This window comes from Gopherus evgoodei, chromosome 5 (genome assembly GCF_007399415.2).
Source record: "Gopherus evgoodei ecotype Sinaloan lineage chromosome 5, rGopEvg1_v1.p, whole genome shotgun sequence".
Classification (NCBI taxonomy): Eukaryota; Metazoa; Chordata; order Testudines; family Testudinidae; genus Gopherus; species Gopherus evgoodei.
In genome coordinates this window covers 25449423-25462055 of record NC_044326.1, presented here as the reverse complement: position 1 = coordinate 25462055, position 12633 = coordinate 25449423, and the positions used below count along the sequence as shown (strand labels likewise).

General features: G+C 43.4%; 1 protein-coding gene across 4 annotated transcripts in view; it reads left to right on the top strand.

Annotated features, from left to right (window-relative positions):
• Positions 1 to 1106: 1106 nt before the first annotated feature.
• The window catches only part of WFS1 (wolframin ER transmembrane glycoprotein), a 47197-nt gene continuing 35670 nt past the window's right edge, over positions 1107 to 12633 (top strand). For 2 of the 4 annotated variants that reach the window (XM_030564078.1, XM_030564075.1), the window contains exons 1-2: positions 1266 to 1364; positions 5295 to 5504. In XM_030564078.1, the coding sequence (XP_030419938.1) occupies positions 5300 to 5504 (205 nt within the window). In that variant the 5' untranslated portion in view covers positions 1266 to 1364; positions 5295 to 5299. Of the gene's footprint in view, positions 1191 to 1265; positions 1365 to 2778; positions 2801 to 5294; positions 5505 to 12633 lie in introns of those variants that run through there. The other 2 variants (XM_030564076.1, XM_030564077.1) reach the window with 2 other exon arrangements.

Below are 12633 nucleotides of genomic sequence, written 5' to 3'. Positions count from 1 at the left end.
GGGGAGTTCAGACTCAATCCCTTGGATTTTAAAACAAGGAAAAATCAATCAGGTTCTTAAAAAGAAAGCTTTTAATTAAAGAAAGAAAAGGTCAACATTATCTCTGTAAAATCAGGATGGAAAATGCTTTACAGGGTACTCAGATTCATATAGACCAGAGGGACCCCCCCCAAGCCTTAGATTCAAAGTTACAGCAAACAGAGGTAAAAAATCCTTCCAGCAAAAAGACACATTAACAAGGTAAGAAAACAAACACACGACTAATCCATCTTGCCTGGCTATTACTTACAATTTTGAAACATGAAAGACTGATTCAGAAAGATAGGGAAAGCCTCGGTGTATGTCTGGTCCCTCTTAGCCACAAGAGTGAACAAGCCCCAAAACAAAAAGCACAAACAAAGACTTCCCTCCACCAAGATTTGAAACCATGCATCTGATGAAGTGGGTATTCACCCAGAAAGCTCATGCTCCAAAACATCTGTTAGGTGCTACAGGATTATTTGCTGCTTTTACAGATCCAGACTAACACGGCTACCCCTCCGATACTTGACAACATTTGAAAGTATCTTGCCCCCATTGGTCCTCTGTTTAGGTGTCAGCCAGGTTTTCTGACTTCTTAACCCTTTCAGGTAAAAGAGACATTAACCCTTAACCATCTGTTTATGACAGAGTTATTAACTACCTGAGACCTGTGAACGCTGGGAGATGTTCAACCCTCTCTCGGGGAGACACTTCAGTGTCACAGGGAATCTCTGCAGGCTCAACTAGGGGCGCATGTAAACTCCACCATCTCCCTTGGGGCCCTAGTCTGCAGCGCCGTAACGCTTCTAATTCCAGCACGTGTGAGCGGAGGGGGAGGGTGCAACCTTTTGGCCAGGGTGACTAAAGACCTGTTGTGCCTAGGGCTGCCCAGGGCAGGTCACATAGCAGCGCCCCATCTGTCCTGCCCCCGGCGGTTCCCAGGCCCGCTCGCAAGGCCCAGCAAGTGCAGTAACCTCCAGCCGCCCCTCCTCTCTCGCTGCAGGAAAACACGCAGCGCGACTCTGCCAGCCCCGCCCCAAGCCCGGGTCCCGCCACCCCGGCTCTGCAAGGTCCCACCCACTGTGCCGCTCCCCAGCCAGCGCCGGGACAAAGCAGCTCCCCGGGCGGCTTCCCTGGGGAGCGGGGGCGCGAGCCCGAGCACGGGCGCGGTGAGTGGCAGGCGGGCTGCCCCTGCGCGAGGCGCCAGCTGGCTGCAGCCGCGGCGGGGGGCGGGGTCGGGAGCTTCCCCGGCTAGGGCTGCGGCGCGGCGCACTGAGTCTGCGCGCAGCCGCGGGAGGAGCTGGAGCCCAACTTTGCCGGGGACGCTGCAGTGCCTGGCTCAGGTGAGTGTTCGGGGCGGCAGCCGGGGCCCTGAGCCTCTGGCAAGCGAGACCCCCCCCTAGTTCCGCTGGGCACCGCTACCTCTGAGTGCAGGACGGCGTGGGGTCTCTCTGTCCTCGCACGCCCCCCGCGGGATCGGGACCCACCGTCTGCGCCCACCCCTTTTCCCCCCGTTGTGCATCCCCCTCGAGAGCGGGACCCACTGCCTGCGTCCCCCAGCTCTGCACCCCCATCGGGAGCAGGGGCCCCCTGAGCCCTCGCCAGCTCTGCACCCGCCTCGGGAGCAGGGACCCCACCTACGAACCCTCCCTAGCTGTGCACCCGCTTCGGGAGCAGGGATCACACATACCTGAGACCTCCCCAGCTGTGCACCCCCCTCGAATGCAGGACCCACTGCCTGCGTCCCCCAGCTGCACATCCCCCTCGGGAACGGGACCCACTGCCTGTCTCTCCCCCCCCCCTCCCCGTGCAGTCTGCACAGTGCGCACTGGAAGCAGGACCCGGCACTGGGACCCTGGACCCAGCCCTAGGCAGTGCAGTAAGTTGCATTGTCATGTCCAACTTCTTTTTTATGAGCAGAGATCCAGGATCTCCCCAGTTTCATCCATTCCCGGGGCTGCTGCTCACTGCAGAAACCTGCCTCCTAACTTTCCAGCCTACCCCACCAGAAAGAGGCTGTGGGGGCCAGATGGTGGCAGCCCCTAAGATGCTCTCAGTTTAGTCTCTGATTGTCCTTGCCCCCAACCTGCTAGCCTCAAGCAGCCATCAAAGTACTTGCTGTTCCAGAAGGATAAAGCTTCCCTCCCTCTCCTCTGCTGCTACTTTGACAGATGCCCCATAGCTGCCAGCTTGTAAGTGGTTGGCTACATCAGGAAGGATTGAAACTTTGGCCCCGGCACTGCTGAGTTTCAGTGGGGTGCCCCCAAGAAACTGTTCTGACTGGGGCAAGCAAAGCATCTGCTCTTCCTCGCCCTTTTTGAGGTAGCTGCGGTGGCTCATGAAAGAATGTGCCAAACACCCTTTTTTGGTAGGGAGTCCCAAACAATCCAGCCTCAAACTCTGTTCCTTGCATTTGTGTTCAGTATTTTACACTCCTTCCTGTCTTTTGCAGGATCACTTTAACTGTATTAATGCTTCTTCAGAAAGTATTCTGAGCATATACAAGGCTTTATATGTGCTGGCTTAGGACCTTTTTTAAAACTCGACTCTCATCACCCATCCCCTTTTTAGGGTTTCACAAGCAAATCACGGGATGGGTATTGTCACTGGACTTGTCTGTTGCTGAGGGCTTTTAACATGAAAAGACAGAGCATATGAGAGATTAGATCACTGAATACATACTTGTAATGTTTTGCATTTTTAAAAGGCTGCTCATGTTATAAATCGCATGTTGTAAACAAATTTGCCTATTAGACTAGTAACCCTTTCGATCATAAAGGTAAGATTTGTTTTAGAAATCCAGTTCACTTTTGTCTAAGCTCTTTGTTTACTTTCTGTATTTCTTTCAGCTTGGACGGTGAAGTCAGTGAAACTTTTGTTTATACCCAGTTTCACATTCAGACTCTTGGTGCTACAATGGCTGGGTTTTAAACACTTCAGATGAAAGTTCACTTGTTTAAAAACTGTCTTAATTAATACTGTTTTAATTTAAAAACACTTCTAAAGGGCTGGTATTTTATAAAAACTTTTTTTTATAAAGTTATAATTTTTGGCCTAATTGAAGGTGGCAATGTTTCTATTTTTTTAATAGCAAGTTACGTTTTCATCCTCCCTGGAAATACTGGGGAGATACTTTCCTCACCTGTTGAAATAAAGAACTGAGAGGAAGTCCCCAAATAAGTTATGGAGAATTCAGTTCACTGTGGCCAGGGAAGAGGATTCTTTCTTACTCTTTACTATCAGGGATCCTATCTTCTGCCTTATTTTCCCCACCCGTGTTCCCTTTTAAAGTAGCAAGGTTAAGTATGAATCCAACTGAGAGAGAACGTTTTTATCGTAATGAATAAAAATAATTCTGCTGCTTTATTGGGAAAGGGCATTTTAATCTCTGCATTTTCATGCATCTGTTTTAGTCATGTTATGAAATAGAAGTTATAGTATAATACAGAAAGCAAGTAGTCACCATTCCTGTAACCTTTTTCTTGATAAAAAGAACATAGCAAGTGAGTTGTCTAAATTACTTAGTACCTTACAAGGTAAATATTTATCATAGACGTGTATTGCTTTATGAGTTAGGATTTTTAGTGATCGCTATACAAGCAGAATTCAAATTGTCAGCCCAAATCACTGAAGTCAATATTTATCTTTGAGACTATAATTACAGTTAATATTTTTGGGCTATGTGTTCATAGCTCATTTTTATTACACATGGGTATGCATGTTTTTGGAAAATTAAGGATTAGAAGAGAGAGTTTAATAGGCTGACTGTGTTAAAGTAGTTTCTGCAAAGTTTGTTGTGCTCAGACTTGAAATTCAGTTAAGTCAGTTTCAGACATGATACGACTTATCACACTTCTTGCTATGGTGACACACACCTTTCTGCTTCCAGTCCTGTAAAAGAAAAAGTTCAGCTAACTTTTCTGTAAAGGTTACATATTTAAGGAACGACAGAGTCCTGTGGCACCTTCTAGACTAACAAATGTATTAGAGCATAAGCTTTCATGGGTGACAGACTCATATTTAAGGAACTTTCTACAAAATAGCAACGACCTTTTGATCTACATGGGGGAGTTTTGTTCCTAACTGCCCTTTATGCCTTTCAAAATCCACCCCCTTTAAAGATTTTGTCAAATGTTTTTCTATGAAACAGTGTTTACTTTGGAAGTGGGCAGGGAGGCAAAAGGAGTTTGCTCACTTTGGGTGAAATTCACCCCTTTGTATGTAAATCCGAGTCCTTTGGTTAAAGGATTGGGGTGGGGGAGTTGGAATTTTTCTTCCCAGCCATCTCATGGGCATGCTTCAGGGTCTGCAGCGCATCCCTTTCATGATTTGTATACGGAGTGCAGATGGGCAGCCACTGTTTTTTGTATAGATATTTGTGCACTGACACAGATATGAGAGTGGATTTGGTAGTCCCGTCCTCTGATGTGCATTTCAAACAATTGTCCCATCTGTGTTAAACTATTTAGGGGCAGCAGAGAAGCACTAGCTCAGGGGTATGCCACAGGTGCCAAAGGTGGCACGCGAGCTGATTTTCATTGGCATTCACACTGCCTGAGTCCTGGGCACTGATCTGGAGGGCTCTGCATTTTATTCAATTTTAAATGAAGCTTCTTAAACATTTTAAAAACCTTATTTACTTTACATACACCAATAGTTTAGTTATATATTATAGGCTTATAGAAAGAGACCTTCTCAGAACATTAAAATGTATTACTGGCATGCAAAACCTTAAATTAGAGTGAATGAATGAAGACAGGGCACACCACTTCTGAAAGGTTGCTGACCCCTGCACTAGCTATTCCTGACAGGGGCAGTTCCAGGCACCAGCGCACCAAGCGTGTGCCTGGGGTGGCCTGCAGGTCATTGTGAGGGCAGCAGTCACGCTGCCTTAGGCGGCATTTCTGCAGAAGGTTCACCGGTCCTGCAGTTTCGGCAGTGGGTCCGACCTCCCGCAGACATGCCGCCGAATCACCGTTACCAGCGGACCTCCCGCAGGCATGCCAACTAAAGCCACCTGACTGTCCTGCTTGGGGCGGCAAAATACGTAGAGCTGCCACTGATTCCTGAATAATTCCATGTGTAAAAGATGCCTTAGCACGCTTGCCAATGCTTTTACATTGATTGACTCTTTGTACATATTGTCAGAACAAGAATCATAATATTTATTTTGGATTAAAGAGGTTTGCACTTTGGTTTTACATAGGATGCATGCCATTTAATTATTAGTGTGTGCTTATGTATTAATTATAAATTTAACTCTTTGCTTGCAGCTGAAATGGATTCAGATCCTGATCCTTCCTCAAGTCCTTCTCACCCACAGCCACAGCAAGGAAGGTCTCAGCTAAATGCAGCTGCTACTGTGGGCCATAGTGAGAGTAATCAGAAACCTGGTTCATCTTCAGGAGATTCATTGTCCTCTGCAACTTTTTCCCCATCAGCTGCCAGCCATTCTAACAGCAGGGACAGAGCTGAAAGAAGTGGTGAGTCTGAAATACTAATTATGCAAGATCTGCATAAAATCAAGATATTAGAGGTATTGTTGCAATAAACTCCTATACTTGAAGGGACATCTTCAATTTGAAAAATACATTCCTGTGTGAATTTTTTTACATGCTGTAAGATGGAAGATGAGAGAGAAAATTTTCTTGTTTGTTTTGTGTATAATTGTCTCTGTTTCCCCTGTGTAGTTTGTCTTTTTCTCTGTTTGTGTTCACACAGCAACAAGAAAGAGAGAGGAGGTTTTTAACCACAGAAAATAAGGGGATTCAAGCACATAGGCAATACGATAGCAGAAACTGCTTTTAACTAACTTCTTAAAATTAACTAGATTACACATTAGTGAGACAATAGGGTGAGACAATATTTTGTATTGGATCAATTTCTGTTGATGAAAGAGACAAGGTTTAGCACTTACACAGAGCTCTTTTTAGGTCTAGGAAAGGTACTCCAGTGTCAGCTATATACAAGATTGTTAAGCATAAGGGGTTAACGCTTGTTGCAAAAGACCATTCTAGGTGAGTTAGGCAGTTAACAACTTTGCCTTTGTAGGATAAAGGAGGGTTAGTGGATTACAGATTGTTGTAATAAGCCATAAATCCAGTGTCTTTAAGTCCACAATTTTTAGTGGCTAGCAGAGTTATGAAATTAAGCTCTCGGGCTTATCTTTTGAAGGTGTTGTGCAAGGTTTCTGTTGAGGACGAGATCTGAGAGGTCTGATATGCAGTGACTGCTTTGTGAAAAGTGTTCGCTCATGGATGATATGGTGTTTTTTCTTTTATTTTTCTGTATGAGTTCATCTGAGAGTATTGTGATTGTCTTGCTTCACCCACTTAGTTGTTGCTGGGGAATTAAGTGCCCTAGACGAGGTACACCACATGTTGTGATTGGCATGTGTGAGTGCACCTATGCTCTTGAATGAATTCACATGGAAAAATGTGGATGGGTTAGTACAGAGGTGGGCAAACTTTTTGTCCCTCGCGCCACATCAGGTATAGAAATTGAATGGAGGGCAGGGTGGGGAAGGCTGGGAGAGGCTATGCCTCCCCCAAAACAAGGCATGGTCTGGCCCCTGCCCCCTATCCAGCCTGCCAGAACCCCCACCCCATCCAGCCCCCCCCCCCCCCCGATTCCCACCCCGACTGCTCCCCAGGACTCATGCATCCTATCCAAACACCCTTGCTTTCTGCCCCCTGACCATCCCCCCGGGCCTCCTGTCCCCTATCCAATCCTCCCTTCTCCTTACCCTCTGACTGCCCCCTATCCAACCCTCCCTGCTCTCCCTGCCCCATGTTACCTGTGGGGTGGGGGAAGGCAGGGCTCAGTCCTTTCCCTGTGCATTTCCCCTGCTCATTTGACTGCTGTCCCTGGCAGTCAGGCAGGGCTCACTCCCTGTCTGAGCTTGGCTGCTGGGGACAAGGGCTAAGCATGCTGGGGGTAGCAGGGGACCCTGGCTTGCTCTACCTCTGTCGCTGGCAGCAGGGCCCAGGCCCTTTGACCACCTTCCTGCAGCACCCCCCGGAACTCCCCCTGCTCCCCATCCCTGAGTGCGCCGCCCTGGAGCACCTGATCACTATAGCCGTGCTGCCCCCAGGCACTCGGGGGGGACTGCAACTGCGAGGGAGGCAGGAAGGGAGGAGAGCAGAAGGGGATAGGCCAGGGGCTAGATTCCGCCCTGCTCACCGCACTGCCGGGGAGTTGGGCTGGGTCCTCCGCAAGCCTGTCCTGACCCCGCTCCCTGGCAGGAGCTCGAGGGGCAGAAGGAAGGGTCCTGCAAGCTGGATATGGCCCACGGGCCCTAGTTTGCACCCTCTGGGTTAGATATGTAGAAATTCTGATCAGAATTCATGATACATTTTGAAACTCAAGATGGTTCTTTCAAGTTGCATGGAGAGAGACTTAATACATTGTTAAAAGTAATGGAAAGTGAAGGTGCTCTCTCCATAGTTCCTCAATGAGACACGTGTCCATTTGCAGTATTCTGGACCCCTGAAGTTAGGTTTTAAACTTAGTCTGGAATCACACCTACATACCACACCTGTGTGTTCCAGACTTAACCAGGCCACTGTTTTTTGGGTTTTTTTAGCTCTTTTAAGTATTTGCAGGACTGGGGCCTAGATTTAAAACTTATATTAATTTTAATTAATATTTATTAATTTATTAATAATTATGTATTACATACTTTTTAACATTATCTTTAATAAAATTTTTAAATCTAGGCCCGAGTCCTGCAAATACTTACACGCTTGCTTAACTTTACAAACGTGAGTAGTCCTATTGAAGTCCCTGAGATTATTCATAAGCATAAAACTAAGCACCTATATTTGTGTTTGTCTGGGTTTCCTCAGTCCTACAAACTGCTGCTCTTTCTTGTTCTGGGTTTAGGATGGAATTCCATATGAAATTGAAGTGATTCAAGTATACTAATAATCCCAGCTCTAAAATAGTCTTGTATTTCTCGTTTAGAAGTTCCTAGAGGCCTTAATCAGAAAACAGGGACCCATTATGCTAGGTACTGTACACACAATAACAAAAAAGACAGACCCTGACCAAAGATTCTGTGATCCAAGAGTTTACAATCTAAGCAACTAACCTTTTGTTTCCCTAACTTCTAACAGTTAAAATTATTGATTCTCCAGAGTGCCACAAAACATAATTTTAAGCAAACACATCTTTGATTTTACGCCCACAGCTTTCAGATTTAAAGTTTTCTCCTAATTAGGGAAGGGTAACTCTGGAATTAAGGCAGTTCCCTTGGGCCAGTAAGCCAATTTTGGAGGGGGGAATGATTTGTTGAATTCCTGACTTTCTAATTTGCATCCTTAATATATTATTATCTGTTTTCTAATCCCACCCACTAATTAAGTAGTACAGAGCTTTTGAAGAATTGACACTTTTGACCTTAATTATGTGATTATTAAGTTAGGATTAGAGCTAGCAGGTACTTGTTTCCCCTTTCCCTCATCCCCCAGTTTCTTAGTACTCTTCAACATGAAGAAGAGAATAGCAACAATATGAAAAATGTAGCATTGAAATATATCAGCTTTTGTTATAGTATCATTTTAAAACAGAAAGGCATGGCTTCTATTCATGAATTATGCAAAATTATGAAAATAAATACCTCCTATCAGTCTACTGGTATTCTATATAAAGAATGCTGGCAGGTATGATATTCTCCCTTTCCTGTCAATCTGGGTAACTTCTGATTCTGTATACACGTCTAATTTTATAAAATCCTACTAAACTCTTTGTCAAATACCAAGGAGCCTGCAAAGAGATGTAATTGAGACAATCATAGAATATCAGGGCTGGAAGGGACCTCAGGAGGTCATCTAGTTCAACCCCCTGCTCAAAGCAGGACTAATCCCCAGACAGATGTTTGTCCTGATCCCTAAATGGCCCCCCAAGGATTGAACTCACAACCCTGAGTTTAGCAGACCAGAGCTCAAACCACTGAGCTATCCCTCCTCGATGCATTCAGTTAATTTAAAAAGAGCATTTACTTTTGATTTTAAATATGTTGCTTCTCCATTTTATTGAATGTGCCCTTGTTCTTGTATTGTGAGGATAAACGGGAGCATATGAATAACCTGTATAATAATTATGTTTCTTCTCTAAATTATGTATGTTAATCCTTTTAACTCTCCTCATTTTGGAAGTATTTTTTGATACTTCTAATCACTTTAGTCGCCCTTTTTTCTGGAACCTTTCTCTTTCTTTTACGATTCTTGAGATATGAGAAAAACTGAATACAGTATTGAGGATGCAGGCATACCATCAATTTATACAGTAGTAGTATGTTTTCAATATGATTCTCTGTCCCTTTCATAACTTACCCCAACATTTTGTACATTGCTGAAGATTAGTCATTTGTTTCCATTGAACTGTCTACCAGGATGCCTGAGTCTTTTTCCTGCACGATTGATTACATTTAATTTAGGCAATGTGTCTGTCTGGATCAAATTATTTCATGCGCTATGAATTTCTTTGCATTTTTCTACAACAAATGCTACCTACCATAATACTAGTTCCTTGGATTTTGGGGAAGGAAAGTCTGCCTCCACCCCCCGTCCCCTCCAAAAGTACCACCAAACGTATAACAAAACCCAACCTAAAGCCTTATTTGAAACAAGGAACAAAGTTCCTCTCTGCCCCAACTTGACACATTAAAGTTTTAAACATAAAAGAGAGATATTGATAGAGTTTTAAAGAGATTCTGGTTACAAAGAAGAATAGGTTACTCAAAATGCATTAATGCAAAATGCATTAATGTTTTTCGCAAAGTAACACTGAAAGAGAAGGTATTCCCAGTGGAGAATGATGGAAATCAGAATATCTTAAAGTTGTTTTTAAGTGGAGAGATGCTTTGTTGCTGATGGGCCACTGAAGAATGAGGAATCCAGGCTGTAAGTAGCAATGTTGAATTATATAGTCTTTCCGTTTTTGAAAGGAAAAACATAAGATAGCAGGCGCCTCATGAAGTGGCAGAGGTTGACTTTTTACTTGGGTGGATTAATGAGTCAGTAACTTGGAGTAGCTGCTGTGTGTCATTAATACCTTTTTTGGTGGTGACTGAAACTGTAAACAGGTAGAGGAGAATGGGAAAGTCCACCAAAGTGTCATTCAGAAATATCTACAATAAGTAGCTCTGCATATAACTTTTAATAATTTCAGTGGATTTTCACTGTAACTCCAGATGAAATACAGTTAGAATTTGCAAAACATTAAAGGTACTGATCACTTTCAGCTGACCCATTACATATATTTTACATATTTCTGTCAATCCTACAGACTTAAATTTGTATTGAAGTGATTTAGAAGCAGTAATTTCTGAGTAGTAATGACTTAGACTTATTGTGAGGAGGGAGAATTTATATACACTATGGTTCTTTTAAGAATGTTACTTTAAAACATGCTTACAGTATCTCAAGCTCTGTATGCCTTGATAGTATGGTATAAACATATTGGCATTTGTCTGGGATGGCCTACATAACTCCCTTGTGACTCTAGCACTTCCATACGCCTGCCAATAAAATTTTAGAGCACGTCTATTTAGCTTAACAAAGAGAAGATTATGAGATGAGTTGATTAGTCTATAAGTGTCTGCTTGGGGAACAAATATTTGATAATGGACTCTTCAGTCTAGCAGAGAAAGGTAGAACATTATCCGATGGCTGGAAGTTGAAGCTAGACAACTGGAGACTGGAAATAAGTCATACATTTTTAACAGTGAGAGTAATTAACTGTGGAACAACTCAGCAAGGTCCAGATGGATTCTCCATCACTGACCATTTTAAAATCAGGATTGGATGTTTTTCTAAAAGATAAACTCTTGGAATTATTTTGGAGAGATTCTGCAGCCTGTATTATATAAGTGGTCAAATTAGATGATCGCAATGGCCTTGGAATCTGTGTATCCGTGTAGTATATTTTCCCTAACTTCATCTGTATATGCTATGTTTAAGGGTATAATAACCTTATGGAGATGTCAAGAGAACTTGTGTTTTCTGGGTAACTTCTTTCTCTTGATCTAGGGGATAGTTCTGCAAGGTGCTAAGCACTCTGCCCCAATCCAACAAATACTCAGGCACATGCTTAACTTTGAGAATACAAGTAGTCCCTTGGATCAAGCTCCTGTGTTGAGGAATCTTGCATCAACAAGTCATGCAATTTCTCAGTACCTCTATTAATTTGCTGCTAGGGAATCTGTTTGCTTTTCAAACGTTTTTCAAATAGTTGATTTCACAGTGGGTGGTAACAATAACATGAGGTTTCTTTATATAAATCAGTACTGATTTGAATGTAAACCTCAACATGCAACTGGCAGAGACTCAGCAAACCTAAAAGCATAGAGTCTGTTTTCAATAGAACAAACTTTCTCTCCCACCTCCCCCTGTCAGGAATGGTTAAAGTCTGTCTGGAGAGCACCTGCAGAAATAAGTTTGTGTATAAATTAGGAATGAGAGAACTGGTACTGGCTGAATACTAAATAAAAATCAGAGTAGTTAACTTTTTCTATTGATTTAGCAAAAAATGTGCCTTGACAGGGAATTTGTCAGTGAATGATGTGCATACATGATTGATTAAGGTTTCTGGAGCTTGGAATCAATGAGTCATCTGTATACGTGTCTGCAGTATACAGGAAAGCTAGTAACAGCTTAAAACAAAAACAGTCCTGGCATTCCTCAGAATTGCAAAAGGCGGTGAAAGTACACAATACCTTGGAGAACATGGGAATTGGCTACAAAGACTAGTCTGGACCCTCCGTCTCACTTACGATAACTTTTATGTGGTAGCTTGCAAATAACTTGTGACCAGTTAATGCAACAGTCTCTCCTAAAGGACGTTGACTGATAAGCTTCCTCCCGGTTAATGATAGGGACATCCTAGGGCCTGGAGAAAGCCAGAGAATGGAGTGAAGGAGATTGTTTTTGTGTATATTCCCTTGTACACAGCAGAAATACTTATCTGCCATGGCCATTGTGTTCCACCACTCAGCAGGGTTTGAGGGGACTAGTAGGCAAAGGGGGGAATCAGAAAGTGTAACAGTTTGTATGGGGAGTTTGAAAAGGGATTTTGAGGATGTTATGGCTTTAGGGTTTAAGAATTCTGTGCATTTGCTCTTACAGGCGTTTTGTTTATGACAAGTCTATTAGAGAAGATAAAATAGGTTTCTGGAATCCTGAGCAGTCAGATGAAGTCAAGACTATAACAGGGTTCAAAAAAGAACTAGATAAGTTCACAGAGGATAGGTACATCGGTGGTGATTAGCCAGGATGGGCAGGGATGGTGTCCCTAGTCTCTGTTTGCCAGAAGCTGGGAATAGGCAACAGGGGATGGATCACTTGATGATTATCTGTTCTGTAACGTTCACCTCTGGGACCAGACCTGAGAGTGTAGATGTAAGTGGCTTAATATATATGGAGGTTAGCATCTGCAAAGTTAATTGCAGCCATTTTCAATGATAAAATGTATATTAATTCCTCTGGTAACTCCCGTCTCAAAAGATATTTATGCTTTTCATTTGTGGAGTTAAATATCTTTGACAACTATAGCATCTGGGGGTAATTTTAGAGAGTAAAACTTTTTAAATGTTTTTTTGTGTGTGTGTTG